Source organism: Dermacentor andersoni, chromosome 5 (assembly GCF_023375885.2).
Source record: "Dermacentor andersoni chromosome 5, qqDerAnde1_hic_scaffold, whole genome shotgun sequence".
Classification (NCBI taxonomy): Eukaryota; Metazoa; Arthropoda; class Arachnida; order Ixodida; family Ixodidae; genus Dermacentor; species Dermacentor andersoni.
In genome coordinates this window covers 99,344,353-99,371,996 of record NC_092818.1, presented here as the reverse complement: position 1 = coordinate 99,371,996, position 27,644 = coordinate 99,344,353, and the positions used below count along the sequence as shown (strand labels likewise).

The window sequence follows — 27,644 nt, the reverse complement described above, 5'->3', positions numbered from 1 at the left end:
ATTGCTTAGGGCTCTAGAGGCTAGCACGGGCAGGAGGAATCGTACGTACCAACCCTGCGCCAGCTAGAGGGCTTGGGACCTTTCTTCCGAAGAGGCGCGAGACCGCGTTCGCGTGTGCAGACGCGCCCGGGGCGACTCGTCGCATTGTTCGTCGTGATGAGCGCGCCGAAAAAAGAAATAGTAAAGGGTGACCGGGCCGCGGAGGCACACGCGCAGGCACAGCCCGCGTCAACGGCCTGCGCCTCGGCACCGTGCCTCCGGGGATGACGGATCGGAAGCGGCTGAGCAGCGCCCGCCAGCCGGGGGCGCACGCCTCGCTACACCGGCACCGCGTGTCCGGATGCGGAACGCGCGCGCGTCGGTGTCGATGCTCGCCGGCGCAACGCGGTCGAAAACGGAGGTTCGATCACCGCGCGCCACTGAGCACGGTTGGCTGGCTCGTCGACCATCTATGTAAGCGCGGAGAGAGAGAGAGAGAGAGAGAGAGAGCAACGTCCGTCGAAAACAAAGAAACAAACGATAACAATTTCGCGAAGAGGTCGACTGGGGAAACTTTGCGCCGGTTTCTGGGCGAAATGTGTAGGCTATGCATTCATGAGCCAAAGAAAGGACGAAAGAAGAAAAGTCTCCTCATAGAATATGGTCCACTCGATGAAGAAGTCTGTGGTGAATTGAACTGAATTCTGGGGTTTTTCGTGCCAAAACCACGATTTGGTTATGAGGCTCGCCGTAGTGATGAAGGACTCCGGATTAATTTCGACCGCCAGGGGATCGTTAACGTGCGGTCTGGAACATGCCCGACCATGCAGGGAATTTAAAAAAAAGAATGAGGAAAGAAGTTCGTTTAATTTACTTCGCGTTTATTTATTCCACTTAATATACTTAGCATTGTGCAATGCGAAAAAAGAAAAGACAGTAACCGGGTTTCCCGAAATACGCGATAACGGTGTGTTTTTCTGTGGAAAGTTTCCAGCACATACAAACATTTCGTGGCCTCTCGAGCAGCCACGAAATTTCGATATTTGAATTCTAGCAGACAGACGTTGCCACAGAAGCACACAAATAGGCGTGACGTGTGCTCAGCATTGATCAGTACAGAGATGGTTGCCACTCGTCTATGCGAAAGTCTGCAGAATGTATCATGCGAGTGCTATGACACTTAGTGGATGTTCCTGCTGAGCAATTGCAAGGCATCTGTCCTCATTGTGCACAGCAGGCACTTTTGTTAGCTTCAGAGTTCTCGCGCTAGAAAATTGAGACAGCCAGGGCGAATTTCTCCTTTTCTATACAGGTAGAGAGAGGATTGACCCGCGTTAACGGTCGCTCCCAACCGACATTAGTATTCACCGCTCGCTAAACCGAGCCGGTCAGTATAGCAGGCACGGGACTCGATCAACGAGCTCCCACATCACGTGGCTCGGACAACACTCACGCACGAGACGCTCAAAGGAAAAGCGGTCGCCGAGACAAAAGGCGGAGAGGACGCGATAGATCACAATCGGGGCTCCAGGCGAGAGGGAATAAAAGCCGGACGGGGCGCAAACCGCGGAAACCTGCAGCGGCGCAGCGGCGGCGATAATGGTCGAGCAAACAGCGGCGACGGCGAGCGGAATGAAATTTATGGAAAAAACGCGCAGAACGGGAGGGGACGGTGGGCAAAATGTGCTGCTCCGAAAAGCTCCGTGGGCCGCTTGCAAAGTCGCGTGGGCGGCGTGGGCTTCCGGCCCTGGCGCCGCCGCAATCTGAGCACCACATCTGACGCGCGCGCGCGCGCCGCGACGGCTGCGAGCGCGCCGATCGGGGCGCGCCTTGGGGAAACACGCGTGACAAAGTGTGGACAACATCGCCGGCGACAGTGGCGCGTGAGAAGCGCGGCGCGTGGCGCCGTACTCGTTGGCGCTCAGGCAACCGTGCAGGGCGCGTGCGTGCGCCAAGCTCTGCGGTACACCGCAGCCCGGGAGTGCACTGTGTACACGGGCTAGAGTGTGTTTATGTGTCCGCGTGTGACGGCTCTGCACGCGTATGTGTGCGCGAGAGAGAGAGGGAGAGAGACAGCGAGAGAGAGTCATTGGGTGCTGCGCGTGCGCGAGCGCCTTTCTCTGGTTGTCCTTCCCTCGTTAAAGGGAAACTAAAGAGAAAAGTAACTTGGGTCGTATTAGTAAAATTACCCTTACACAATGCCAAAAAGAGAAAGGAAACCACTCTTAGCGTGAGAGGAGGCATATTAAACAATAAAGAAGACACCAAGAACAAAAGACAGGTGGCGACGCTGCAGTAAACAATCCGCACCACCTCGGCGCGTGATGTCACAGATTTCCGCAGCGTGAGCTCAGGCCTCCTTTATTTATTTATTTTTTGTCGGTAAGAATAGAATACATCATATGCTGAAAGAACCACACTACTGAGTCAGTTTCCAGAAGTTCGGCGCTACAACGCCGCATTACAAGAAAATACATGAAAATCTATGATGTCACACGGGATGTCCCAGTGCTGGGTTTCCGGAATTAAATACATAAAGTCAATTTGGCCTTCGTTTTCTCGTCTAGTAAGAGCGCTATTAACGCGAAATTCTCGATGATTAGTCTTCTGAAATAATACATTTATTTGGTCTTTAGTGTCCCTTTAACGGTTCTGGTTCAAAACTAGACTCTGTAGTATACCTGTAAAGGATGAAGATGTCTTGAAATATGGTGCATGATGATTTGTGACCTATTTCCGTTGCTTTCAGTTTACTTCCAACTGATAGCGTATATCGTGGCTTTCTACTTCTCAGTCTCTGCCGAACCTGTCACTTCAGGTGTTATTAGCTAACAGATTTGTTGGGGCTTTTATGTTGTGCTCCTCTTTGTGCGGACTGCACTACTGGACGTCGGGAGCCGCTTACTCTCTCATGCAGGCAAACACGCAATGCAACATAACACACTTTCTCTTAGAGTTTCGGGCGTAACGTCAGCAAGTAGTCTGTTAAATGTAAATTTCGCTCGTGTGTAATATAATTGCGTTCGCGTTGGTTTCCTTTCTTGTCCCGTACTTGCGCACTTCACCCACAAGTTAATATGCACCTTGAACAAGCCCAGCTAAAGACCCTTCTTCAGCAAACTTAGTCCTAACGTGCGCGTGCCAAGAGAATCCATATTAAATATCAAGCAAGAAAAGAAACTTATCGTTTGCAAGAGCTTTTTTTTTTTTTTGCTTTGGTTTCCGAAGGACCATGCTTTTCACGATTGTTTACAGAGTGCTACAGTCTTGTATCTTAGCTATAGAGTATAGTGAGCTCAGATATTAAGTGGGTGTGACCCAGTGCGGGTTGCACCCGTTAGAATTACGACACCGCGTGATGCATGTTGTGTAAGAAAGCAGTAAAAATATTTTAGGAATGAATTCAGCGATCGGCGCTTCAAGAAAAAGGGGGGGATAGACATGAAAGACAGACGAACATAGAGGAGTGTGAATTCATGAATAAAATGTACACCGCTGCCCTCAGATCACTATCGACATTTTCTACTCTAATTTGAATTCTTAAGAAAGTTATGTTCGATGAGTACACGTACCCTACTCTCGATAGCCCAACCTTCTGACGTCATACTTTCCTGTAGGTCACCGTCGCATTCGGGTGCGTCACGCCCGCCGTGCTTGTCGCCGGAAGGTAATGACAAGTATAATACAGTCGATATCGATTACCTCCTTCGCGAAAGAATTCAAATCGTATCGAAACCGGAAGAGCCTTTGAGAAACAGCCACCCATTTCCGTGTGTGCATTGTTAAGGCGCTGTCGCGCAGGGACGACATGTGACAACTCAAACACGTAAACACGGTGACACGGCGCGGAAAAAACAAAAAGAAAGAAGGCGTGAAGAAGACGTGCCGGCGAAGCGCGCCCTCTGGCTTCCCACGCCGGACGGGCCGCGCCCACCGCATGGACAGGGCGAGTACAGGGCCTCTGCCACCTCGAGGAGCTCTATGCCTCCGTCGAGGCGCTGCGTGACCGAAGCGGCGGCAGCGGTCCTCCTTTTTGTCCGCCCAGCGCGCAACTCAATCGACGCAGGCGGGGTGTCAGTGGCTTTCGCGGGGCTGCCTGCCACTTCGTGGAGGGAACTGCGCAAGCAGCGGGGCGGACCCCTAATTGCAGACCGGTCGTCCGTCCGGAACCCGCAATCAGGGTGCCGATCCGACGTCCGAGACGCAGCTAGGGCGCGCGCCCGCGCTGGGCTCCGTTAGTTCAGCGCAGCGCTGCCGATGTGTGCGCGCTTCAAGAAGACGCGCGAACTGCATATTTCCGCGGGCGCATTCTGCTGATGTGTGTGCCACACTATATTTTACCGTTTCTACTACTTTTTTTCTTTTGCATACGTCATTCGCATGCGTACTATTTAGTTCCACCTCCAATTCGAAAGGGTACTGCCGTTCGTATTTAACGGACGGTTGTGGTGCGGGTGCGTTGTGCTGCTGGATGTAACAACTGTGCATGCTGGTCTCTGTGACCAAAGGAACAACTTCGGTTTGCGTAGAAAGAGCGCAGTCGTTTCAGATCCTTTATTACAGATACTTTCTCAGCGGTACCCGCGATGACGTTCATGTTCACGTAATTGTAGAATGTGACACGCGTCGCCAATTGGCTGCCTCGATGTCTGCAGATTGTTTTTAGGACCTTGAATCAAACAGTGCGGCTAGGAACATTCTGTGTCATAGTTCCTAAGCACGGAACCCAGTTCTCTCAATTTATATCGAGTGAAGGCCCCGTGGAAGCTTGACCGAGAGCCGAGCCGAGACCTGTCGAAACGAGGGAAGAAAAGTACGTGTGCACCAAATGAATTGCGCTTGCTGCAAGCGGCTCGCAACTTCTTAAGACATGCGGACGAGGCGACGCGGTCTCCGCGCACCTCTCTCCTTCTCCGAGTGGCTCTGCCGACGGCGCGGTGTCTTGCACGCAACTAATACGGAGACGCCAAAGAATGTGCCAGAAACAGAATCCACGACTGTGCCCCTTTCTCGGAGACCCTGTAATGACGGGCGCTTGTCTCCCGGTGGCGCACCACCGCCGATCCATGGTAACGTGACGCCCTGCAGGCGCCGCGTGGCTTCGGCTGCGCGCGCATGACGAGTGCGATCTCTTTGGCCCGTCCACGCCGCACCGTTCGTGGCAGGCAGTCGTTTTCGTCTTTATAGGTGACGAGCGCCCACGAAGCGAATAAAGCGCCGCAATCCGCGACGCAGATATACATCTGCGAACGGTCTCGCCTCTCGGGATGCGTGGGACCTTCTATAAATGTGCCACATTAACGCGTCTCGCGATCACCGTCGCTTTGAGCTGCTCGCTCCTTCAGAAGCAAACTGGCTGGATTTCTCCGGCCGGCCAACGCGAGAGAAGGTGCACTCGGCTCGAGTAAGTAGTATCAAAGCCCACCGCTGCGAAGGCGCCCGCACCTCGCCTCTCTTGAACGCGTCTATCCTGTTGGCGGGGCATCGCTCGTGCCCGAGGGAAGGAAGTGTGCATGCCGCCTTCACTGGTAATAGCACCCATACATGGGCTGCTCGGTGCATCACTTCTTTCTTCTCTTTGCGCAGGTGAGAAACGATGGCGACTTAAGGTGCAAATCAAGGCGGCGGATCTTTATACTAAAAGCAGTTATTGGCTGCTCCGGTTCGTTACTCAGTACCCACAAGGACATCAGCTCTTGATTACTCGCTGTTGCTGCTGATGTGGCGTCTAAGAAAGGAGGCGGATTTCCCTTCGCACGCAGAGCCTGTCAGTGCCACCAGCCGATTACAGGACGCGGACACACAGAAAAGCCTTGCGTCAGGGTTAGAATCCCGTTTATGAAGCTCGCTCTCTTAGAGTGTTCCTGTATGAAGGAATGGTAAAAAGGCGGGCACGCCTTGACGTCCGCTGCGACTGCTCCAAGAAGCCTGCGCGCGTACCGTTTCCTGCACCCACTGTCCTAGACAGTGCATCTTTGTTAGAGTTTCCATCTCCAGGGTTAGCCGCCGTGCGAAAGAACTGATGCAGACATCGTAATCGCGCTGATCAGGGGTTGCTCCGCTCGGGAATGATACATTTATTTTAACCTTTATGAGGGTCCCTCTAATATGACGGCGGATATGGCTGCGCAGTGACGCAAAAGCGAAACATAAGCCACATATATATAATAGAGAGCTGACTCCCGGCACGGCTTCAAAACAGAGCTCTCGGATCAGCGCCTTTCGTTTTATTAGTCTCGCGTTACCACTGATCGCAACGCGGCGTATCCAAACGCAACTATATAAGACAGCGATCGCTCTCTCGCGTGACGACAAAGCGAGGGACCACACGAAGCGCTTGTCTCGGAGTGCCATCGGAGGAGACGATCGCAGCCGCGTCTCACGGGGAAGGCAGCTGGTGTCCACCGGCGATACGTCCATGGGCGCCCTTTGCTTTAGGCGCGGTCGCCCGACTCACAGGACGAGAAGGGCGAGGGTCCGGGAATGGCTGAGCAGGCGGTTTCTCGTGCAACGCTTCGATCTGCAGCGGTCACGCCTGGCTTAGCGGCGGCGTCCTGCGTTCCTCCGCGGCGGCGGATGCCGATCACGTAGGAGACCGATGGCTCGTATGAGGAAAGGGTTGAGCAGGGGAGCAAGATGCGGCTGCTGCTCCGTGGACAGAAGCGCCCTCCGGCGCGCTCTTAATGAAGGGGACTCCGCGGGAGCAGCTGGCCACGAGCGAAGGAGATGCGCTTGCATCGCGGCTGGTGGGCCGTATCGCGCGGCTCCGATGTCTTTCTCTCTTGCAAAGAGGCTTGTCTTGTCTCGATTAGGTCGCGGGCGCGGTTCACCTCCTCGCCGCCGCCGAATTTTCGTTTGGAACCGGTGTTAGCCGCAGCTGCGCGACCGTCAAGCGGTGATCGAAGGCACGGCGCATGGGGCGCGTGGGCGCGTCGTTAAGTCGCGGGTGTGCATCACCTCGGGGGCCTTTGTCGTTCGAGAAAGTGGTCTTTTTTTCAGCGCTCTTGGAAAGAGCGTTATACTCTTTAAACCAAGACAACAACAAAAAGAAAAGGGCCTGGTAAATTGTATTTAGAAGACTAAGCAAGCCTGTCTATAAACACGGGTAGCCCACGACTTTGTTGTCTTGCTTACTTGTAACAAAGTCACCATGCCCATTCGAATGCAGGTTCTTAATCCACCCGAATAACAAGGCACACGCTTCCGAGACTCAAAATATTATCCTAGTTTCCTTGCAGAAGCCTTGTCGCTTCACATTTACCGAATCGATTTCTAAGTGTTCTTTCCTCACTGTTTTTCCCCTGAAAGATATTTCTAGCCGAAGTTCCATTGATGTGACTTCTTGCGCCGCTTAGATCTAAAGGGAGTAGTGTGAGCCCTACTCCTATAGAATCACGTTTCTAGCAGTAACGTAACTGATGCCACGAAAACGCCGACGAAGTCGGGAGCGCAAAAGAAGCACGTGCACTAATGAGATTAGAAAATTTGCGAGTGTATGATGGCGGTAGGGTGAAAGGGGCCCTCTCGTGCACTGTACTTATTTAAGATGATTATTCATTTCAAGTTCTAGCAGCCACCTCCATATAGAACCTTGTTACGCCCGAGGGTTTTGCTGTTTCGCTGTGAGGTGTCCTTGGCAGACTATATATAGACAGTCGTCCACTGTCAAAACTAAGTTAAAGTCAGTGCTTCAAGCAGAAAGCGATGTCTGCGCTGCCGAAGTTTTTCAGGTGTACGGCTCTATGCACGACAAACTTGAGGCTCTACTGCATTTGTGCTCTCTCTCTCTCTCTCTCTCTCTCTCTCTCTCTCTCTCTCTCTCTCTCTCTCTCTCTCTCTCATCTTACCCCTGCCTCCTGGACCATCGCAGCGCCGTATAGTTCCCTCTAGTTATTGTGCAGAAACTTTACGGTAGAATGAAGCCTACTCAGAGGAGCTCAAGGTGGGCGAGCATCAAAGCGATTCGCGGGTGCTGTTTCGCGGCTTCGCTGGAAAAAGGAACCCACGCACGCGCATCGGGCAAACCCAAAAACGGCAAGAGCATGCAAGCACCACTCCGCTTGTGCCTCGCGCAGCCGCCGCGTGTCGCTACTGGGCCGTGGCGGCACGAGAGCCCCGGGCCCGGCCGTCCGTTGGGCGCGTGGTGGTCAGGCAGCTGGCGCTCAAGTTGGGTCGGCGCTGGGTGGGAGGGGGTGGCGACACCGGGGGCTCCCGCCGGCGCATCGACGAGGCACGCACGCGTACGCCGCCGAGCGTGAACGCGATAAAGTGCCAAGTGTGCGCCACTGCGCACGGCGCCGGCCGGCAGCTGTGCGACAACGCGGCGCGAGCCGTCGGCAATGAAGAAAGGCGCTGCAGGGCGACCGCTGCTTTCGCGCATGTTGGTTGCTGATCGGAACCGCAGCCACCGCTGTCACGTCATCCGCCGCCGCCGCCGCCGCCGCAGTCGCCCTCGTGCCTGCACGCGCGCCTTTCCCCCCGAGCTCCCATTGCTCTTTGTTTCCTCCTCTAAGCCAACGCCACATCGGAGCACTGCGGGAAAGCCGAACGCGCCTGCAGCGAGATATTTGCGTGCGCGGCTTTCCGGCGCGTGCGCGTACGGATGTAATGTCAATTGGGCACATTTAATACTTCTCTCACTTTCGCCCTTTCTGACGTTGCATTTTTTTTCTTTTATTGTTGTTGTTGGTAAGTAGTTACTTCCTGCAGGTAACGAGAGTCGGAACTTAAGCTTTCTGGCTAACGTCCCTGCATTCTCCGTTCCTTTCCTCCTCCTCCTCCTCCTCCTCCTTCTACCCAAGATGGAGTGCTAAGCGCGGTGTTTAGCCGGCTGGGACCTTGCGCCGGCCGCTCCGGGTGCCTTGTAAAACAGCTGTGAGGCTCGACTCTGTGCGTCACGAGGTTTTAATGATGTGACAGAACGTAGGTCAAGGTGGGTCTGTCGCACAGAATGTGTGTAACAACATGAAACGAACCACGGGCGCTCACATTTTCGCTCCCGTACACAAGCTGTAAGCTATCTGAAGAAAACGCTTCTCCTTCAAGGTCGGTTGAAACAAAATGTAAGGTCATCGCAAGGCGTTCGCAGATTACTACTGGCTGCATATATATGACTCAGAAAATGTACAGCTGTAATGAAAATGCGGAATACTGACTAGAGATATAGGTAAAGTTCCATGCTAAGTGGAGAGGCTAGTCAAGGTTTAATCGGAATGCTCTCCGAAGTATATAACACGCGATGGCCGGGGAAATAATGACAGAGAGAAAAAAAAAAAAGAGAAACTGCACACATGCACGCACATGCAAAGTGTACCGACAACTTGGGCAGCGTCTTGATTACTTTTGTCGCCGCAATGCACGAAACTATATGTTCCCGCACACTCGTATAAGATCGAATGCGATTCCCAATCATCCCGGTCCACTTTGCCTACTCAAGCAAACAGCGCGTGCCTAACGGTGTCTACCAACACACTGCAGCCAGGCAGGATATCATCCCACATATACCGCGCTCACTTAAGTGCGCGCAGGCGTTATACACATATGAGGGCAGGCGTGAGACCCACGACATACCGTGGCGTGACAACGAGTTCGCCTCGTGTGCCTACGCTCAGCACCAGCAGCCCCCCGCTGCTGCGTCTCGTTTTAAAGAGACGAGCCGCAAGCACGCACGCACACACGCACGTGCACGACGGCGGCGACAGCGAAGTGCGCGCGATGACGTCCGCTCGCTGAGCGCGTGCGGATATATCCTATGTACCACGCGAGACTACGCATGCGTTATGACGATACCGTTCCGTTATAACGAAGCAGCCTGCCTCCAAGTTTGGAAGTTCCGTATTTGGAGTGCCGGAGGCGGGAAGCATTGTTTGCGCACTTTGCAAGTGGGCGCGAGCTCGGCGTGTCTCGTTCCTACTCGCTTAACCGCGTGCCTGCCGACTCTGCGTGCACGCAAAGCTCGCGTGTGGCGTGATGCGCGCACAGTCGATCGAGGAACAGTGAAATCCTCTTTGCAGCGCCGCACCCAAACGCGACGATGCCTACGTCCGCGCGTGGCACAGGCGGGCACAGTTGTAAGCAGCAGCGCAAGCGCTGATGCAATTAGGTGACAGCGCGCTTGCAGTCTGCTCCGCGAATGTCACCCTTCGTATTTATTGCATATGTTCTGCTGCTTGGCAGATATGAACGCGCGTCCCAGTTTCGATGCGAGCAAGGGTTGGTAGGAAAGGGTCACACGCACGTCAGTTTATTTTTTTTTTGTTTCTATTTATGTATATTTTACACTGTCGTGGTATTTTTTTTTTTCTCCCCTCTCCGAGATCGATCTGCCACGCGCGCATGTGTGACCTCTGCGCGCACTATATAAACGTGGCAGGTCCTGGAATGGAAATCAAAGGAATGAGCAGCTGCCACGGACATCACGTAAATACTTGCTTCACAAAGTGACCTTGCAAAATGTCTCTACGTTTAATCTCCTGGGGGAGCGAATGTCACGGTCTAGACGCGGTGCCATGTTCGCTTCTCGGTCGCGCTTGTATTGTGCAAGTTTCGATTATAGCAAGCTGAATTGGATACCTCTTATCTCTGCCGGCGTTCGTGTAATAAGCTCGGCAGGAAATGAGTCTCGTAAATATGTAGTCGAAAAAAAAAACTAAAACCTCCAAGCCATTCGCACGCTAAGTGCAACTCGGTGCCGAACACATTCCGATCGCAAAGTCTAGTCACCTGTTTCAGTCTGCGACGGACTCGTGGTGACTTCGTCTGACAGAGTGGATCTGCACGCTGCTGTATGCACTTGACAACACTGTCGAGAGCTCTGCGTGAGAAAATTGTATACATCTTCCAGCTCTGCTGAAATTCCAAGCGCGGAAACGTGTTTTGTGCCTGCAGGTTTCATTCAGCTCGAATGTCTGCGATGAGACAGAGAAAGAAAAATTATTAGAGGTAAGGCAGAGACGTCAAGCAGAGTAACGGTCACGTTGGTTTCCCTGCGCTAGGCGGGGCAAAGCGATGAGGAAGAAACAAGAAACGAAAACAACGGGGTGTTCATACAACCACGAGGAAGGCCAATTGACAATCTCAAGAGACCGTTTATAGTGTCCCTGTAAATCCCCCCACACACACTCAGTGCTTACTCTCTCCCTTTTTTCCTCTTTCTATTCCCCTTCTCCCCCAATGTAGGGTAGCAAACCGGTTGCTCGTCTAGTTGACCTCCCTACATTTCCTGTCCTTGCTCTCTCTCTCTCCCTCTCTATCTATCTATCTATTTTTCAATGTCCCGATGCTCTTGAAGCACACACACACATACACACACACACACATTATATATATATATATATATATATATATATATATATATATATATATATATATATATATATATATATATATATATATATATATATATATACACACGCACGCACGCACGAGCAAACAAGATTATTCGTGCTGTCGTCGGCTGAGACCGTGTAAATGAGACTCATGAGAGCAGGCAGGGGATGGTTGTCGAGCTTTTCTGTAAGAAGTATGCGTATATGGATCGCCCTCTGCATGCATGCGGGACCATAACGACGTTTTCTCCAGGCCATGTGAATATAGGCCTCCCTGTAGTAATTTTGGCCCCGCAAATGTTTTGAAAGTAATAAATGAGGGATTCGCAACAATGCCACGTAACACTTAATGCACGAGCGACGCCACGTATACAGAGCGAAGCTGCTGATTAGTTCTTACGAGCGGGCATCTTCAATATGCACCAAAATCTCAGTACATCGGACATTTTTTTTGCATTCCGCTGCCCATGAGGATACGTCCGTCAGTGCCGCGAGTAAAATCAGAGGACATGGGTCAAGAAGAAAGCCGTAGCCTCTAAGCTATCGTGCTCTGTAGTACGAATGACGACCGCTGCATTTCTCTCTTGCATGTTGGGACTTTTACCGTTAGCATTTCCAACATTCTTACTAAGCGAAGCGAAAACAAAGAAAATTAGTTATGGTGAATGACTTTGCATGCCTCACTATTGTTGTATTGCATACAATCAGCTGGCCGTCTCGGAGTGCTCTAGCAGAGTTCCATGGGTTCTGTGAGAGGCCAGATATGAAGGCTTTGCTACTCGGAACTATACTTAAATGGCGATAATGAAGACAGAGAAGAGCCACCATATCCGCTTATTATCGTAACGCCTTTTTAAACATTATCAATGTACACTGAAATGACCAGTCGAAGAAGCCGTAACGACGCAAACCCAGAAACGCAACGTCTGTGCCACAAGGACAATCGCCTTATCCATATTTTGCTAACGACATTGTGTTCATCGGCATCGTCCCAGCGTACCTGCACTGGGCTTAATAGGCCTTAAACCATGGCTTTTCCGAGTGAGGCGTATATTGCAACGGTATCGTCGAGTTCTCAATGGGCTTTAACTAGTACCAGTGAGAACAGACCGTGCCCTGTCATGTCCAGCTGTCGATGTCCTTATAAGAAGAAGACTACGAGGCTCGAAACAACCTCACGGTATACACTCCCATGTATGCTACTTGTTCTTGTCACTTGTTCTTGCGACAGGTTGCATTATAGCAATCATGGAACTCTGGTTGTCTCTCTTCGCCGGAAACTAACACCACTAACTTTTGCGGTGTGGACGTCCAAAAGCTATTTATTATTCGGGCTTTGCGATCCTGGTACTAGACATTCATGTCAAAATTCAGGGCAGCTGAAGAGCTGGCTATGCAAACTACGTAGAATACAACAAATACAGATTTATGTTTCGGTAGTAGAGTGACATTTATTTTATGTTCTTGTTATTAAGTTTTTCCGCTACCATGCATTTAGACGTTTTAAAATCTGCTCCAGCACCAACCCTCCCCCATTATCTCCCCCCCACTATATAAATGTGCCCGGTAATGAACCAGCCAATGAGAGACAAGGAGGCGTGCGGATGGCAAACTTGCGGCCAGACGTCCGTCTGTCGCCCAGACGACCAGACAGGCATCCGCACGTGGGCGGACGAGGGCGGAACGGAAAGAGGGATTGATCATGCTTCGGCCCACGGCACACTATTGTTAAGCAATTACAGGCGCGAGATAGATGGTACATCAGTTCCCATGATTTTCTTTTGTTTGCTGCCAGTGCAAAGAGTAAGATACCTGAAGGAAAACGAGCTCGCGCGAGACACGATCGTTGACACGAGTCGTTGCATTTCAGGCCCCGTTCAGACATTGAGAGGCCAGTTAAATTCGAGCTCCTCTGCATAAACTGCAAGGGCATTTTCCATATAAAAGGGCCCGCCGGCGAATTTTGCCCCTTGAGGGCGATGAAGTCCCGCTGTGCATAGAACTTCGGGGCGAGTGCCTCCATGGGACAAGCCTTAATAAGTGCCGGGCGCGCATGCTTCTTCAACTGCGCTGCATCGGCAGCAGCAGCGGCGACGGCCTCCTCCGCTCCGAGCAGCAGCAGCAAGCGGCAGCCGCATTCGGAAGCTCGCGCACGCTCACTCTCGCTCATTGACGCCCTCGCCCCTGCTCGCACACACCGGGCCAGGTAGAAGCCGGCGTCGCCGCCGCACACAGAGGCTCGCGGGCGCCGCTCGCGATTGGAAGTGCGCGCTCCCGCGTGTGTGCGTGTGTGTTCGTGCGTGTTCGTGTGTGCGCCGCGGCAGCCACGCTCGAGGAGAGCGGCGCGCCCCTTGACGTCAGGAAGTCTCCCCCCGCTCATCAGTGGTGCGCGCGCGACCGCGTGTGCGCGTCTTCTTCTTGCTCCCGCACGCACCACGGACAGGTCACCGGCGGACGCGACCCCGGAGACGCAGGCCGGCGCGGCTGCTGACCACGACTCCCCGTGACGGACGACGCTCTTGACCCAGTGCTGCCGGTGCCGCTACGACGTGAGGAGGAAGGCTGACCGGTGCCCCCGCGAAGGTACACCGCCGCCCGTGATCGCGTGGGACTGCTCCTCCCTGTCTTCGTCGCTGGACTCCGTAGCATCTTCCGATTGCGCTCCGTCGCTGGTCACCGTACAGCGCTCCCGGACTGACCAGCTCGCTTTGTGGGGCACTGCGTGTGCCGAGGACGTATTGTGGACTGTGACGACGCATCGCTGGTCGAGCGCAAAGTGTCGATTGTTCGGACTCGAGACGCACTCGCGAGTGTCGCTTCGAGGACTCCTCTCGTTTCGACAAGTGTGGGCCCGAAACGGGGGTCGGTTTAAATTTTCCGTTCTCGGGACGTTTCGGTCGGCGCCATTGTGAGCTGTTCGCGAGTCGATATTAGGACCTCGAGAAGGTAATTGTGAAAAAGAAAAAGAAAATAGGACTCGCGGTGTCTTCCGACCGAAGAGTGGACGGTGGTTGCGCATACCGCCGGCGTGGACTGTAATCGGTGACTGTCGTTTCGTCGCATCTGCCGTGACGGTGGCGTCTTCGCCGGAGGCCTGCAGACAGCGGCAGGAGCGGGACGACTCGGCGGCGGCGGCGACGACGAAGGCGGAAGGGCCGGCCCTGAGCTACCGGCATGCCTTCATGGACCTGAGCGTGCCCAAGCGGGCAGCGACTCCCCCCGGCTCTTCGGCGACCCCTCAGCGTCCACTGCCGGTGCCGGCCATGGTGCACCACGTTCCCGGATCTCCGCCCGCCTTCTCAGCCACGGACACGGCGCCGGCCGCTATGCCCGGTGAGTACGAAGACTCGTGCTAACTAGTGTATTATCCGTTCACGCCGTCTGTCGCTTTAATGTCACCCCATGAGCCGGAGACAAACTAAATCGAAGCTCCCGAAATATGGCTGACCCAAGTGTTCGAGCCAGACCGAAACTTGTCGAATGCAGTAGCTCTTGCGACTAAAGTTCTACGCCAAATTGCACCGTATCTCCTGCTTAAGACGTGTCAGAGACGGTCGTGTTCCTACGCGCATTGGGGAAGCGAACAGAGCGCCAGCTGTGGCAACCAGCCCAGGCAAAGATATAGAGGACGTTTCATGCTCGCGCTCCAGGCAATATTCGTAGACCTCGTCAATCAGCTCCAGTTCATCACGCACGTTGTGATTTCCATGGCGTTTTCATCATGGAAATCGGTGCAAATGAATCGTCAGTGTCTTCTCGCGGACCAGTGCCAAAACACAGTGTAGAGAGACATCGGGTTGAGGTCGAGAAGCACGTACTTACTGCATGTTATTTGTACCGTGGCAGTGAAACATGAGAGGCAGATCCAGGAAAATTTCTCAGTGGGCTAGTTGGTTGGACATACCTAACACTTGCGCAAAGCTACGAAGGGACATGACATGAGTGAGAAAACAACACACGAATTGAAATAAGCGTTAGGGGGTTGTGGCGGTAAGTGGTGATGAGGTTAACCATTTCGAGCCTCTTATGTCAGTTTAGCTTCAAACGTAAAATTGAAAATTACGTTCTGGTGTTTCACGCGGCATAACTATACAATCTGATTATGAGGGACGCCGTTATGGGAGCACTCCAGATTAAGTTTTACCACCCGGGATTCTTTAACGTGCACCTTGATCTGCGTACACGAGTGTCTCTGCATTTCGACCCCACCGAAATGCGGCCACCACGAGCTGAATCGAACCCGCGACCTCGAGCAACGCCATGGCCACATGTGCTACCGCGGCGGGTACGGCTTCGGGCCCAGTCAAACTTTTGTATCTGCTAAAAACAGACAAATAAATAACGTACAACTATAGCTTCATAGGGTCAAGCATGCCCCTGGCATCCCTCGACGCTTGACAAACCATGCTTATGTTCATATCTGACAGTCGAACGTTTTGCAGGAAACTGCTCAGCCATGGGAAATCTTCACTGCATGAAAGCAAAGCTGTGCGTCAAGTGGACGCACAGGCTGCACTGTGCGAGTCCAGAAAAAAAAAATCGCGCGTTCTTTGTTGTCGTTTACCTGCCTCTTTCCGGTCCTGCTTCATGGCAATCAATCAATCAATCAATCAATCAGTGTTTAGTTCACGAACAGGAAAATATAAATCGATAAAGCTACAGGAGAAGGCCCCAGAACACAAGGCTGCATGGGGACCTGCTGCCAAGGGGTCGTAGAAACAACAAATGTGGTGCACAACAGCAGGGCGTTAGGAAATACAAGATAGTCAAAGTATTCGAAGAAATAAAAACAAACGCAGTTAGAATATCAATCCTTTACAGCAATCACTGAGACGATTTTCCGAAGCACGTCATCTGCCTGGGCGAGAGAGTGCGATGAAGTGGATTGGGTTACCTTGGGACCACGACTGTACATGCAAGCCCGAGCAACTCGTACATCAACGGTAGCGAAGCTGTTCAAGGGAGTTCGCACACTCTGAAATGGCACTTATATGAGGAAAATGGCGGTGCGTATGGCATGCAATGATACAAAACACACACTAAGTTTTTATGTTCGAAACGAATTTCAGAAGCTACTTCTCTTATTGTAGTTACCTCACTGCAGGGAAGCAGCGTGTAGGAAAAGCTCTAATCCACGACTGCAGCTGGCGGGCGACGCCAACGACGACGGCTGCGGCGTTGTAGCACATCGTTAGTTCATGCCGCGAGTACACGCTTGTGTTGTTTTATTTAGCGTCCATTTTAGCATTTATTTACCGGCCGTCTCCTTTTTTTTTTTCAGTTGTTTGCGTCGTGAAGTTTTACATATCTTTTTAATGTATTTAGGGACACAGCTACTGGACGACTTTTTCATGTTTTTTTTTTCGTTCAGCCTTCTTCATTGTATTTAGAATTCCAGAAATTGTAATAGATGTACCTAGGCTAGTATTTATGGTGGAATTCCAACAGAATGCCAACACTCAATGGACACAAGTGAATACCAGCGAAAACACGAATGAACAAGTTGATGTCTTCGCAACGCCAGGAAGTTTGTTCTTGGCACGAGTGACCGACTTAACATAGAAAAAGTCTACAAGTAGGTTTTGTTCCGCCTGAAGTGTCACCCCGTCAAGTATAAGGTGTTATTTTTTTTTATAGTTGCACCAATCTTTCATAAATTACCTGTGGCAGCTAGCACAGTACTAACCTTGGATCTAGATTACTCGACTTGGCGGACTTCTACGAGAAATCGAAATGCTTAATTGAATAATGAACATAACTACGCTAATGAACTGTTTTAATGAATTACTTTGTCGCACATATTTCAATCTACGAATTGTAGCTAGTAAGTTCGCAAGGCATATCAACTTGGAAGGAACTTGAAAATTAATATCTCGAAACTTGTGCAGTCCTGAGAATTCGTTACGAATGAGTTACTGTGAGGCCGCCGCTGATGCTGTGACGTCACGCACTTATATATCCCCACCACGTTTACGCGAATATAAGTCATTTGCAGGGGAGCACGCAGAAACTACCATATTTTCCTTTTTTTCCATGATTTTGGATGAAAGTGCTCAAAGGAGACTTAGAGTATGTGACAGGCCACGTCTGTTAAATCCTCCACAGTATACGTGGATTTTCTTGGGATACAGGGAAAACCCTGAAGGAACTTGAAGCGTCTGCATGTCCACGTGTTATGTCTTGCCATCTCACTTGCATAGAAAATTTAGATATTTTCTTGAAACGAGTTCTTAATATGCGATATAAGCTGACGCGTATTATGCCCCGTTCGCAGATGTCATTTTGTGCGAGCACTAACGCTACTGTTAAAAAAATATATATGTACTACACCCAGAAAAAAAGACAACTTATTTGTTGTTCATGACCTACACGAGGACAAGAAAACCAAGTTGTGTGCAGAGGAATCGCAGATTGTTCAATGACTGCACGGATTTGTTGCTTCTGGATTTGGCATATATTCAGCGTTGCAGGGAAATGTGTAAATGACTTATATACTCAGTGATAGAATTCGATGTCCATGAACAGTCAACGCTAATAAACAGACGCCGCGATGCAATGCGCCCACACAATTTTGACCTTCTATGGTTCTCATTGGCGTGCACCGAATGCTCGCTACCCGAGCGTTCTTTTTTTCTTTTTTGCATTCCTCCCATCGGGAACCTAACTCCTTGATCCGCAACCTAACTCCCGACCTCACCAGATTAAATTTGTTAATTAATTAGTACAGAGTGTAAAGTATTACTAGCTCACGCATTCACGATGGCGGACACTAATGCCTAATGTATTCGACTAGAATCGATTAAGGAACATTTTTTTTTTTAAATTAACGGCTTTCAGAGAGAGGGAACATTGAAGCAATAAGCCACCTTCACTGCAGAGAAAATACCCATTTGCTGGAAACCCTGCGCCTCTCTCTAATTTAGACAAAGGTGCTTGGAAAAGACATGTCTGGCAAAACGAACCAGTGCACAGTTTCTCATATTTCTTAACCTAGTAACTAAACGTAAGCAAGTAAACATGTGTTTTTTCTAAGTGCGCTCCTTTATTTTTATTTTTAAGTACGCGCATACCGAAGCTACAGAACATTCTGTTGTGTACACATAAGCCTCCAAAGGACATCATGTAGGCGTATGCATATATCATGCATATGTTTTCCAGAATGGCAGAGTGCAAGCAGTCTGTAATCTCTGTGCAACGTATACATGTAGCAATACAAATCTGAAAAGGGGGCTTTAGAAGTCCTAATGACCTACCGAGTCCTGAAGACCTTTCAATCAAGGTCATCAGGACTGCCTCAGAAATCTTCAAAAGCTTTCCGTACGCAACGTCCTCCTCTATTAACCAGCTGCTCTGTGCGTGACACGAGGTTAACCAGTTTTACCAAATGCACGTGCCTGCGTTCTTGTCGTGCGCCTTCCTACAAGTTTAAGCTGCAACGAATACACGTTAATTGCGGTTGAGAGAAGCAGCTAACTGAGCGCCAGTGAATGAGAGAGTCTGTTAGGGGCAGTGATTCGTATAAGTGCATATTATTGACGTCGCCTAGCTCGGAGATTACGTCAGTCATGACAGTATAGCGTGACTGTGGTTCATTTGCGTTGAGTTGGCATGCCCTGCAGCACGCAAATTGCAAAACGAGCAGATATTCTTTTTTTTAACACCGCTGTCTCATACTTTCGCAAGACACGAGAGAGGAATATGGTCGTCCGTACAACGAATAAAACCTCAAAGCATAAGCGAACTCGCCCCCTCCGCGTTATTTATTATGCGCAAATTTTGTTCGTGAAAGAAGCGATATATGGTGAGAGCAGATTCGTAATGGGATCGATAAATTTTGCACGCTACCCTAAACAAAAGTTCAATAGAGAGAGAGAGAGAGAGACAAAGGAAAGACAGGGAAGTTAACCAGGGATTATCTCCGATTGGCTACTCTGTACCGGGGGAGGGGCAAAGGGATGCGATAGACGAGAAAAAAAGAATACGAGAAGAAGAGAGAGAGAGAAAGAAGGATAAATGAACGGCCGGGAGGTTAACCAGAACTGAGTCCGGTTGACTGCCCAGCACTGGGGGAAGGAAAAATGGGAGGGAAATATTAAGCGAAGAAGAGAAAGTCCGCAATGGATATCGCCGACGTAGCAACAGCTTTCTGCTCCATATCACAAACGGTCACTCAGTCCTGATCACAGAGGGTCACTGAATCCGGTATACCCTTGCGAAATCGTAGCGGCGCCTTTGTGGGCTTTTGTAGCTGCGATATGCGAGACCGTTGTCCAATCTTTTTCAAGATCTTGTTCAACGTTATTCAAAAGCTCAAATATTGAACAGTGCATACATGTACTGCATGACACTGTACATGGGCAACCAGCGCTGAAACTTCGCCTGCCAACAGCAGCGCCGTAACAGGGCCTATAGCGGGCAGACAAAACAGTTTTCAGGCGAACACGCTGTGGCTTCGAGACACGGGCGTGCTGCAACGTATGAGCTAATGCACTTCTCGAGACGCGCATGGCCACATACAGATCTTGTCTCGACGCATCGGGCTATATAGCAAACGTTGCTACTGCCGCGCGCCTGTTATCGGTAAAAATGTTGCGCCATTTTCGTTGCCACCCTATATACCATATATGTCATCAGCGATTTTCGGTTGCACACTCCGACAACAGCAGTGCCAGCACTGGTTCCTCATTGCCAAGTAAAACTTCACAATGGGGAAATGGGAAACTTGAGCGTGTACACGGTGTCATTCCGTGTTCATGTTTTTCTGTGGCACCGTGTGAAAGAAATTTCCCATTGTCCTAATGCAAAAGAAAGAGATCGTCCTTACAGTTTCTTGATGTATCTTTCAAACACACGGTTTTTGCCAAACTCGATCGTCTACCTTTAGTATACTAAAAAAAACATGGATTGGCCAAGGACTTGGGAAAAATCGAAAACTTGGCTACAAGTAAGGCATTAGGATGTCCTGGACTGTTGCAGCAGCAAAGGCGACCAAACTCGTTACATAGATGAGAATGAGAAAAAAAAAAGGACGTGGATGAATGATTTTAGTTTGTGGAGAGTCTGACGACGTCTTTGTTGGCTACACTTGTAACCTTCAAAAAAATTAATCATAAAATTCACAAATTAATGCATAAATTAGATAATACAAACTCCACCGGCAACGCCGACTAAGTGTTGCTGTCATGCATATGCCGGAGGTTGGTATAACACCGTACAATATATATGCCTAAGCGGAACACTGAACAGCACAAGACGTTTAAAGAACGTTGGCTGCGAGACGTTTAGCATATCTCCTTCCAAAGGAATTTACCTCGGAGGCGAACGCGTGTGATCATCCTCGCCTGCCCTTCTTTTCCTTGTCCATTTGCTGCTTAAATTTACCTTAGCAATCATGCGACACCAATGTATAGCTGCACTGTGTACCTGCAGCTCTTTTCTAAAGCTTTTGCAATGTGCTGCTGCACTGCAATATCAACAACGTAAAGGGTTAATAGACGGCCTCCACACATACGCGCGCAAGTGACATTTCGTTCGCGCGATGACACTGCATATTTAGTGGAGAGTTGCTTCGGCTACAATTAAAATTACTCCGTGATACACAGCTAGAGTGCGAATGGTGAGCCGTGTACAGGTCGACGTGGAACGGATGGCGTGCCAACCTGTTACGCCCCGGTTAAAATCCAACCTGGGAATTATTGTATTCCTTTGTATTACCAGATGTAATGTGACGGACCCCACACCCCCTACCACACCTGATAAGTGGCACTAGGGCAACTTTTGCAAGACTAGGTTCACCTGTAGCATGCAAAACTCCTCCTCCTCCTCCTTCCACGCTTTTGCCGTTTGCGCCAGACCACTTCCATCTTCTCCTTAATCCTCCTCTCAGCTACAAGATGGGCTTTCGCTCCCCCCTCTCAGCTGCACGAAGCCTACCTGCTTTACTCATTATGGGAGATAATCTAAATTTTTTAAATTCATGGGGTTCTACGCGCCAAAACCAAGATCTGATTACGAGGCACGCCGTGTAGTGGAGGAGTGCGCAATAATTACAAAAGCACGGGGTTCTTTAGCGTGCACCTAAATCTGAAAATACACGAATGTTGTTGCATCATATATCGTCCTCGCCGAAAATGCGGCCGCAGACGGCTGCGACTGAACCCGCCTGCTCGAGCTCAACAGCGCAGAGCTGCAGAGCATGCGTATTATACACGCGATTCGCGCTGTATACAGCTGAAAGCAAAGTCGCTTCCGCTGCGCACACATCGAAGCCCACGTCGTACAACGTGCGCGCGCGTCTGGTGCGCTTCCAGGTGTTCTCGAAGCGGGCTCGAACCAGACGACGACCAGGCGAAGAGATACGGCCGCCACCTGCCGACTTCGCGAATGGCACGGGATATGGTGTGTACGGGGTGAAGCCCGTGGCGTCACTCCGCCGCCCACGCGCTGCATACGTGACACAGTATTGCACGCAGCAGACGCTGCTTCCACAACGCTGCCGGGGACGCGAAAGAAAATAGGAATAAAGGTTAAAAAACAACGAAGGCAGGAAGGCATGGTGACGGGGTTCTACGATTTGCGCTCGCTTCTGCGCGGTTCGGTCGCGACGCCCGAATACGCCAAACAGGAGAGACCGTTGCACATCAGTTAAAAAAAAAAAAAGAACAACGAGAAGGAAGAAAAAGAACGAAAACGAAATGGAAAAATAGACTTGGCTTTTCGCCCTATATAGTTTGGGATGAAGTAGCCCTGTTTCGGATAGAATGCCACACTTGACATTTAAAGAAAAAGAGCGAGGTTCGTACAATTCTGCATGGCGCTCTGCTGTCGGAAGCTGTTAACCCAAAGGGTGCAAGGTGTACTTGAAACCGATGTCGACGAAAAGTCAAAAGGTATGCAGAATGGGGTGAACATCTTCGGGGGGGAAAGAAGCATATTTCTTGAACAGGTGTGATTCTTAATGTTTAACGGTAAACGTAAGATGTAAATCATACATGCTATATATTTATAGAATCAGCATCTTATACGCAAAAATTTGACGTAGTAAAATTTAAGAAATCTTTCACGTCACTCCGATAACATAACTTCGAAGTTAGAGAGATAATTACTGCTTTGTGCATCACGACTCTGATAAAAGAGTCCAGCGTTTTCCACTTAACACCGTATGTATTTGAAATCAGTGATATAAAAACACAAATATAATGTCGAACATGGTTTATTCTCTATTGGCTAAATGCAGCTAACAGAGCTCGATGTGAGTATATGACACTGTCACCTGCACGAGGCAGAACAGGGGTGCTTTTAAGAGTTGATACGTTGTAGCATCCAGAACGCTGCGTTGCGTGCTGGATATTTCTGGAATGAAATGAAGTGTTCACTGGGTAGCTCAATAATTTATTTAGGGGTGTGCGTGAGCTCGACTTACAAGCGAACGTGCTCATTGGGCGACCATGAATAATGCACTGCGCTCGCGAACTCTGCAATATACTGATCGTGTCTTTCTGTGCCTATTTTATCGATACACAGAGCTGTGTAAAGGTCGGTAAATCCGACGGTTCACTTCTTAGTCGTGGCACCGACACCGAACGTTTTAAATATATAGGACATATTGTGAACGCAGTGTCAATAATGGAGTGTAACAGCATCGTCAGGCTCACAAACACAAGATCGTCAGGATATATACAAAAGTGGACAGGCACCTGCGAATAGCTCCGTTACCCCTCGAGGCTGCGTTTAACGCATGAACGTATAGTAGGGGACGACCCAAAGTGGACACTACGTTAAAGCGAACAGCTTTACAGATCCACTGGCTATACAACCTTAGAAGCGCACATTACCATGGCAGTCAATGAAATGCACAGTCATATTGCCTTAGTTTGTCCGGCTCACTTGTTATAAGGCGCAAGGCTGCCACTGCACCGCATAGTCTACACTGCGATAAGTCTCAATCTGAGTCGATCAGTTCATTTTCACTCCAAGAACATGAGCCGGCGGTCAGTGGGTAAATTCATTTTCTGCACTTCGGCTCGGTCGACGCACGCAGCCCGCTTCCCGCTAGCTTCACTGTATGCGCGCAGTTGGGGGCAAAAAAAAAAAAAAAATGATTTAATTACACGGAGCTTGCTTTTCCATTACCTGGCAGATACCTGACCTTAAAGCCTCAATTCAAAGCTTTAACCTCAACCCTTCATAAGCATCAGGGTGCTGTTTTTCCCAATTCCTTTCTCTCTCTCTTTCCTTTTCTTTATCTTTGCATTCTTCAACTGCACCGACAGTAACGTTCGCCGGACGCCCTTTTGTTTGAACTCTCGAGAGAAGCTGGTGCGATTGCAAAAACTTGTTCGCTGGCGCATCAGTTTTGACGCGCGCTATGCTAATTGCGTCGCCGCGACGATCACTGACCCCCTGTTTAGACGAGCCACGGGCTGTCTGCTGTAGTTTCATAAAACAAAGCAGCGCACTCGGCTGCAGGAGGCAAAATAAACGTGAATTTTACTGATTTCTCGTCTCTCTCTCTCTCTCTCTCTCTCTCCTTCCTCTTGCATTTAGTTTTAAGCGCACGTATTCAGGTTTGTAGGTCCACGTTTGTTTCAAAGCTTATGTCTAATATTCTTCGTTTCATTTACTTATATTTTTTACATGCATTTCAACGCGGTGAAACAGAATGCTCTCCAATTGCTACGAGCACCTGCGCTGAATTGATTCAGCACACTGCGGACTAAAGCTGGCTTGCAGTTGACCTTCGTGCCCATCTGAGCCATGCCTTGTGAAAGTTGTCACACATGTGTTTCGCAGAGAACGGATTGAGGGTGCTTTAATTGAAACGCCATTCTTCTCTTTCTGCTACCCGATTACGGCTCATGCGAGAGCACGAGCATATGCGATCCGATGCACCAGTAGGACACAAGATATATAGTAATGGCATAGCAGAGTTCTTCATTTCATGCAACGCACAGACCATCAGGCGGGATGGGGAAAAGGTTGCTGTCCCCCGGCAGCTTGAATAGAGCGTATACTTATTTATGGCAAATAATAAACGCACCAGCTCCACAGCAACTCGAGGGCTGTTCACGGAGCTTTTTGACTTGAAGGGACGTTTATCGGAGCGGCTCATTTTTCTATTTAAACCATAAACCAAGCGTTAGCGAAAACACTCAATAATGCCGGACAACGCGGTAGATATAGTAGCAACGGATTCGCGGTGGTAGAAGCCTGGAATTCGGCAATCATGGCCAACAAGTTTGGTAATTAAATCAAATCCACTCATTAGCCATTGTAATTAATTGCATTGACGCACATATGATGTAACTGCGCAATAGAATCTCGCGAGCACGCGAGGTCTGTCCACCATATAGCCAGTTACTACTCCGCAACATGTCGCACGAATACATCTGGCTTCAGTTATTATTTTTCCAGTACTTATTAACGCACTGTGGGCCAGAACGACATGAGCATTTTTGAAGACACGAGCATTTTGTAGGCGACAGTGTCTGCGATGGCAGCGACGCCTAACATGGGCGCTTTAAATTGTTAATTGAGAACTTTTCCAGCAAATGTGATTTTTACTCAAGAACTCCTTCACGATCGTGGCATTTAGACATGCGTGTAGGAGATACCAACATTATTTGTTTCCTCAACTATTTGCTATGCAACATTTATTGCAGAAAATGCGGCGAGAATGTCCACGTTTCAGCCAGTGGAGGCTGACTGCATTGAAATAAATAAACGTGCCCAAAGCAAATTGGCGAAAAGTACAGGCAGAGTTTCGCAAATGTGTGCAGCGTTACAAAACGCAGCTGCGTTAATAGAAACTAGTTATGACGATGCGTGGCGAAGTTACGGTGACAAACAAAGCCACCACAAGGAGGCGTGACGCCAGCATTGTTCTGAGCACGTAGTCTCCGAGATTGCAATTCTGAATTAATGGCCGCACCGACAGCTACTGCAGACATTATAACAACATATTCAAATTGGGAGGGAAACTTCAAGGAGAACCGGGGGAGGGGAGGGAGTGCAGGGGGGAGGGGAGGTACGCCTCGAAACTGTGCCTTCTTTCATGAGGAACGCCACTCCATTTCCATATATTATCCACTTCCAGAAACTTAACGGCGTTCCAATAAATGTATGTGTCCACATGTATAAATTATATGCCTTTCAAAAGTAAACGAAGTTGAAATATATAAAACGACGGCGTTCCATATATTTTACTATTTCATGTAATACCGTTCCATTTAGGTAAGTTAACCTTTCTAATAATTTTCCGCTTATGGTCAGAACCTTTATAAGTGGAACGAGATGCAGAGTGATACAACGGACACAATTCAGTCGTCGCGCCGGGGTCAGTCACGTAGGCGGGTCCTAAGGCGCGCGTCCGTGTCATAGTCATGTTGCGCAGTTTAGCAGCGATCCCACACACTCGTCCACGATGCAAAGCCGCACACCACACACAGTCACTGTTTTCTTTCTGTTTTTCTTTTGTTTTTTCGCGCGCGATTCTGACGTGCATGCGGGGAATGGGGGGGGGGGGGGGGGGATTACGCCGCTGGGCTGTCTGAGTGTCCGCGCGATGAATCCTCGATCAATTTGCTTTGCGCTGCTTAAGGCCCGGCGCAACGCAGACAGACGGCGGTGTGTGCGCGACACCGCGAGCAGGAAAGCCGTGGCTCGGGCGCGCGCGTCACAAACACGCATTCGACCGCATGCATCCCCGTACGCGATCAAAACACGCCGAGGAAAAAAATAACGCCCGCATCGCGGGTGGGATTTGCGCGCTTCGTTCGGAAACCCCGCTCGCCCCCTTCCCGCGCTGCGCGCATGCTATAGCCTAGAAGATTGATGAAGGACCGCGACTCAAAACAAAGGATCAGTCTGGTGGTGGGCCCCGCTTGCGGTATGCGCGAGCCGACTCCGTCATTTGGATGCAGTTATCCGCTCGCGCGGACCATACGTCCCGCCCGACCGTATATGGCGCGCGGACAACGACCGCGAGCCCAAAAACCACGTGTCTAACCAGCGGGGTATATGGATGCAGCCTTTGACGACCTCTTGATCTCTTGTCAACAGCCGGACAACAACGTGACTGAGTGGCTGGCGACCGCAGCGCTGACGCCACCCTGTCTGGCTACAGCGTGTATAGTGGACCGCCGGCGCTCATATACCCGTGCAGGCGACGATGTTCAGTTTGGTTTCCCTCGGAAGATGGCGCGCAACCACAATGAGTGATCGGCTAAAAGTGGCATAAAATTAGAAGAGATCTAGACATGTTTAGAAAGCAAAGGAAACATTTGAGAAAAACTGAAAAAGAAATTGAAAACAACATAACATACCAAGAATTCAGAAAGCGAACTGTCGTGAAACAAATTATTCAACTGCATGATGAGCAACCAACACCATGACCGTACAAAACAAGAGGCTCGCGGAACAAAAAGAAAGTAGAGATGTCAACAATTACATAATTCAGCCCAAGTATAGGTGAAACGGCCTCTCTAATATCTTTTTTTCATATACATAAGAGAAACGGTGATAGAAAATGATGCACTGATTAAACGTCCTATGTAGCGTCACCACAATATGTCTGGAGCGAGCCCGGTCCTTCCCGCGCGCAGCTATTGGTCTTCTGCGTTGCAGACACTCATAGAATGTGGTTTTTGTTGCATGACCTCGCGCGAAGAGTACGGTGGACTTGGTTGTCGGTGGTAAGCGCAGCATGTGCGAAAACAAGCTGCATAGCCCCGCATCCGTATATATGTGTGCTGCCGATTGCCGTTCCGGCGCGACGGCTACATATATCGTCCGGGGCACGCAGTGGCCCGGAAGTTTAGAGGCGGTGCCCCTATAGCTCGCAGATGAACGACACTGAGGCAGGCCGAAGACCATGGGGCAGACAGCCAAGGCGCGGCGCTCCCTGCAATCTGCACTGTAAGCCGATTTACATCTTTAAGAGTGTTTTCTGTCTACACTGTAAACAAAAAAACACCCAGATGGGCGTTTTTTGCTTGTCCTCTAGCGCATTCCCTTTTGTACATCTTTTTGCTCCCATTGAAAGGGCGTACGATAAAACTCCCATTGACGTGGGCATTAATTGGGCACACAACGGGGGTACCGTATACGCCCACTTCACCCCCCCCCCCTATTTGACTGGGAGGTACAATGGGAGTATTGTAAAGGAATTAAAGGCATTTTAGTTTAGGTGCGGCAAGCTCGTAGCGAAATGCATGGTGGCGCGGGTCACGCGCTTACGCAGTACCAGACGGAACACCGCAGGCCGAAATGTCGAACCCCGGCGATCAAGGCTCAAGGGAACTCGGCCGTCCGTGAGCTGCCACCCGAGCAGGCGTCGCA

At 50.1% G+C, this 27,644-nt stretch overlaps 2 protein-coding genes across 5 annotated transcripts in view; one reads left to right on the top strand and one right to left on the bottom strand.

Annotated features, from left to right (window-relative positions):
- LOC126530944 (paired box protein Pax-6-like) overlaps window positions 1-27,644 on the top strand; it is a 210,169-nt gene that overhangs the window by 70,129 nt on the left and 112,396 nt on the right. For all 4 annotated transcript variants that reach the window (XM_050178273.3, XM_055070878.2, XM_055070879.2 and 1 more), the window contains exon 3: window positions 13,750-14,639. In XM_050178273.3, coding sequence (XP_050034230.1) covers window positions 14,489-14,639 — 151 coding nt within the window. In that variant the 5' untranslated portion in view covers window positions 13,750-14,488. The remainder of the gene's footprint in view (window positions 1-13,749; window positions 14,640-27,644) is intronic.
- Window positions 1-27,644, bottom strand: part of LOC126532410 (glycine receptor subunit alpha-2-like) — a 309,519-nt gene that overhangs the window by 226,759 nt on the left and 55,116 nt on the right. The gene's annotated exons all lie outside the window — the stretch shown is intronic.